Below are 3770 nucleotides of genomic sequence, written 5' to 3'. Positions count from 1 at the left end.
AGCCATATCACACCCCATTTGCCCTCTTTCATTTTCTTACCTTTACAATAAGAGTACCAATCCATAAAACTCGAAGAGCACTCTTCCGCCACACCCACCAATTTACCTATCCACTTAGCTATGTCATGCCAAATTCTCCTCACCACTATACAATCAAAGAAGGAGTGATCTTTACTCTCCTCTTCAACATCACAAAAAAAACACTTTAAATTAGTTAAAGGAAAGACAATACCTCGTTTCTTCAATAGATCCTTCGTAGGAAGCCTATTCGCAAAAAGTCTCCATCCAAACGCCTTTATTTTGTAAGGGACCTCGGAGTTCCACACAAGACGCACAACATCATCATATCTATTTCGGGGGCCCAAACGGAATGTGAAAGGAAGCATAAAAATCATAGCAAGAAGATACCGAGAAGGCTCCTTTCAAATCTGAGGTCCACACCGTCATGTCTTGTTTATCTTCCACTAAGCCGATTTATTGAAATATTAGCTAAGATATAGTTTGTATATAGTTCTAGCTTATTTCCAACTGCACAAGTGTCAGCTTATGATAGGCTTTTACTATGCTTACACTCTATTGGCTAGTATAGGATAGTGTTCTTTCTCTTATGAGCCATTCATTGAACTCATATAAAAGCAAGAGACTGTAACTGTATTCAGTTGAGAAGCATAACTAATTTTTCCCTATTCTCCATTCTTCTATTCATTTGTATTCAATATGCTTCATTTGTATAATCTCAATATGGTATCATCCGCCTTTACGATCCTATTTCCGCTGCTCCGCCATTGTTGAACGACTGTTTCTTCCATGGCTCCCCCTCGTAACACCTCCACTAATCCAGCTATGGATCCCACTTCCCCGTACTTTGTTCATCCCAGCGATGGTCCTGGCTCAATTATCGTTCTTCCCAAGATAACTAGTTTAAACTATCACTCTTGGGCTCGATCCATGAAGAGAGCTCTTGGTGGCAAGATGAAGATTGATTTCATTGATAGATCACTTAGTTCCTAAAGATTCTTTCGATCCGTCTGTTCGTGCATGGAATCGTTGCAATATGTTAGTTCATTCTTGGATTATGAATTCGGTTTCATATTCGATAGCTCAATCCATCGTGTTCATGGAGAATGCGCTTGATGTGTGGAATGACCTAAAAGAAAGATTCTCTCAAGGTGATCTCATCAGAATCTTTGAGTTACAGCAAGAGATTTACAACCTCAAGCAAGAAGCAAAATTGGTAACCGAATTCTTCTCTGATATCAAAATCTTATGGGAAGAACTGGATCTTTACTTACCTTTACCAATGTGCACATGTCGTATCAAATGTTCATGCGCTGCTATGCGCAGTGCAAGATCCAATCATCAGGTTCTACAAATTATTCTTTTTTTTGACTGGTCTAAATGATCAATTCGCAGTGGTTAAATCTCAAATATTGTTGATGGATCCTTTGCCTCCTATCAATAAGATTTTTTCTATGGTTATTCAACATGAGCGCCAAGTCCAGGTTCCTACAGTTACTAATGAATCTCAAACCTTGATTAATGCCACTGATGCCAAGAAATTTGGAGGAAAACAAACCAATTTTAAGTAAGGAAATCGTGTTTGCACATTTTGTGGTAAAACTAATCACACAGTGGACAATTGTTTCAAGAAACATGGAGTTCCACCTCACATGCAGAATATATTTCCATCCACAGCCAATAATGTTGCTTCTGATGTGAATGATGATGGATCTGCACCTGATAGCGCTGCCTCAAGAGATGACAATTCTCCTAAGACTCAAAGCCAATTAAATACTCTAATGGAACTACTTCAGAAGTCGAGCCTTGGCCAAGTTTCACGACATGCTTCATCTAATCAAGTTGCTGTTGATCATTCATCAACAGGTAACTCATTTCATACATTGCATCCTAATCATACTGATTCTTGGATAATTGACTCAGGAGCTACTGATCATATATGTAGCTCCATCCATTGGTTCCATTCATATAGAAAGATCATTCCTATTAGTGTTAAACTACCAAATGGTCATTGTATTACTGCTAGATATTCTGGCACAGTCCAATTTTCTCCCACACTCATTGCATATAATGTCTTGCTAATTCCTGAATTTTGTTTGAACTTAATATCTATTTCAAAATTATGCACATTCTCTAATTGAATTATAAATTTTTTTGATTCACACTGCATTATACTGGACAAAACATCCAAGAAGATGACTGATTCTGCTGAGCATAGGAATGGACTGTATTACTTAACAATTAGAGTAGTGAGTCACAAGACAAAGCTTCACACACACATGACCAAACTTCACCTCTTCTCCATTCTTCTATTCATTTTTATTTAATATGCTTCATTTGTATAATCTCAATACGATTCCTACTAACTTTGCATAAAGAGAAGAAATATCCACCTGATTCCTTCTAACTGCTCGACATACTATATGTACTAGTATAGTATAAAACATGACAATTTTTTTATAGACCTCCATGGCTTCTTAGGAACCCGCGATGACATTTTAAAAACACCCATATATTTCGGAAGTGCATCTCCGAATGCACATTTTTCTGAAAATAAGGTGATTTCGGATGTGCACTTCTGAAAATATCATTTTTAAAAAAAAAAAGATGCATTCGGAGATGCACTTCCGTAGACACCTGTTTTTTAAAAATAAAAGTGACTTCGGATGTGCACATCCGAAATCACCCCTTAGGATATTTCAGAGATGCACATCCGAAATATTGTCTGATGCAGAAAACAAATAACAAACCAACAAAGCTTGGATTTGTCATACATAATCGAAATTACAAAGATAGCTCAATAGAAAATTAAAGTTACATATTGTTAAACACTGGTAGTTGAGGACGACACAACATTTTGATAACGTCAGCTCCCGATCTTTGTAGTTTTGCATTCAACTCGATCAGACCCTTCGAGTAATATCGAACAAAAGTTGACCACAAAACCGCTAAATCTTCATCGTTCTTGACCTCCAATGGGGTGAGCTGGACGTCTCCCTCGTCATCAAGTGAAGGAGAACGGTACTCAAGCTTGACAACCTTCCGATTTTCCGGGTATTGCAAGAGAGAGTTAAGCGTCGGTATCAATTCCGCGAAAGGCGTATCGCGCGAGAACCTAAATTGGAACGATATCGGGTAACCACTGCGGAAGTAGACAAAAGCAAGGTGAGGGTAGGTTTGTGACATTGCTGTTTGTGGCTTGATGTTGATGAAAATGTATAGGTGCATTATTTATAGATTTCTTGGAGTAATAATGACCTAACAAACCTTATCTTGCTATCAGTGGATGTTTCGGAAATGCATTTCCGAAATAAGCCCTGAAGCATTCAATTTTCAGAAGTGCACTTCAGAATTAAGCAGAGACAGAAACAAAACAAAAGCATTATGTTGTGTGCAGTCTGTTTTGTTCAATTTCACAAGTGCACCAAATGACAACAATTAAATGAGAATGACATAAACATTGACAATATTAAATATATGTATATTATATATGTATTGAATCAGTTTGGTTTTACATTCTAGATGACAATACATATAAAAACTGACAATCAAGCGGTCATTATAAACAAAAAGATCTGGTCTAATCTAAAATGCCCTGAACGATCCGTTGGTGCTTAAATCTAAAATCGGTAAATTCTTCGACTTCTCTCTATTTTCCTCCCTCTCTTGCTTCATCATTTTTTCAAACTTCGCCATTCTTTCAAAAAAAAAGGATCTGGCCAAGTGTCCGCCTCTTTTGTATGATGTGTCGT

General features: G+C 37.3%; 1 protein-coding gene across 1 annotated transcript; it reads right to left on the bottom strand.

Annotated features, from left to right (window-relative positions):
* Positions 1-2832: 2832 nt before the first annotated feature.
* Positions 2833-3204, bottom strand: LOC131597728 (uncharacterized). The gene has a single exon (XM_058870402.1). The coding sequence runs from the start codon at positions 3202-3204 to the stop codon at positions 2833-2835; it is 372 nt and encodes a 123-aa protein (XP_058726385.1).
* Positions 3205-3770: the final 566 nt, after the last annotated feature.

Source organism: Vicia villosa, linkage group LG4, assembly GCF_029867415.1.
Source record: "Vicia villosa cultivar HV-30 ecotype Madison, WI linkage group LG4, Vvil1.0, whole genome shotgun sequence".
NCBI lineage: Eukaryota > Viridiplantae > Streptophyta > Magnoliopsida > Fabales > Fabaceae > Vicia > Vicia villosa.
Note: the sequence above shows the minus strand (reverse complement) of the source record. Positions and strands in the feature narration are given on the sequence as shown.

Bases quoted from the DNA above. Each gene is read 5' to 3' on its own strand.
- LOC131597728 (XM_058870402.1), bottom strand. From the start codon at position 3,204: ATGTCACAAACCTACCCTCACCTTGCTTTTGTCTACTTCCGCAGTGGT.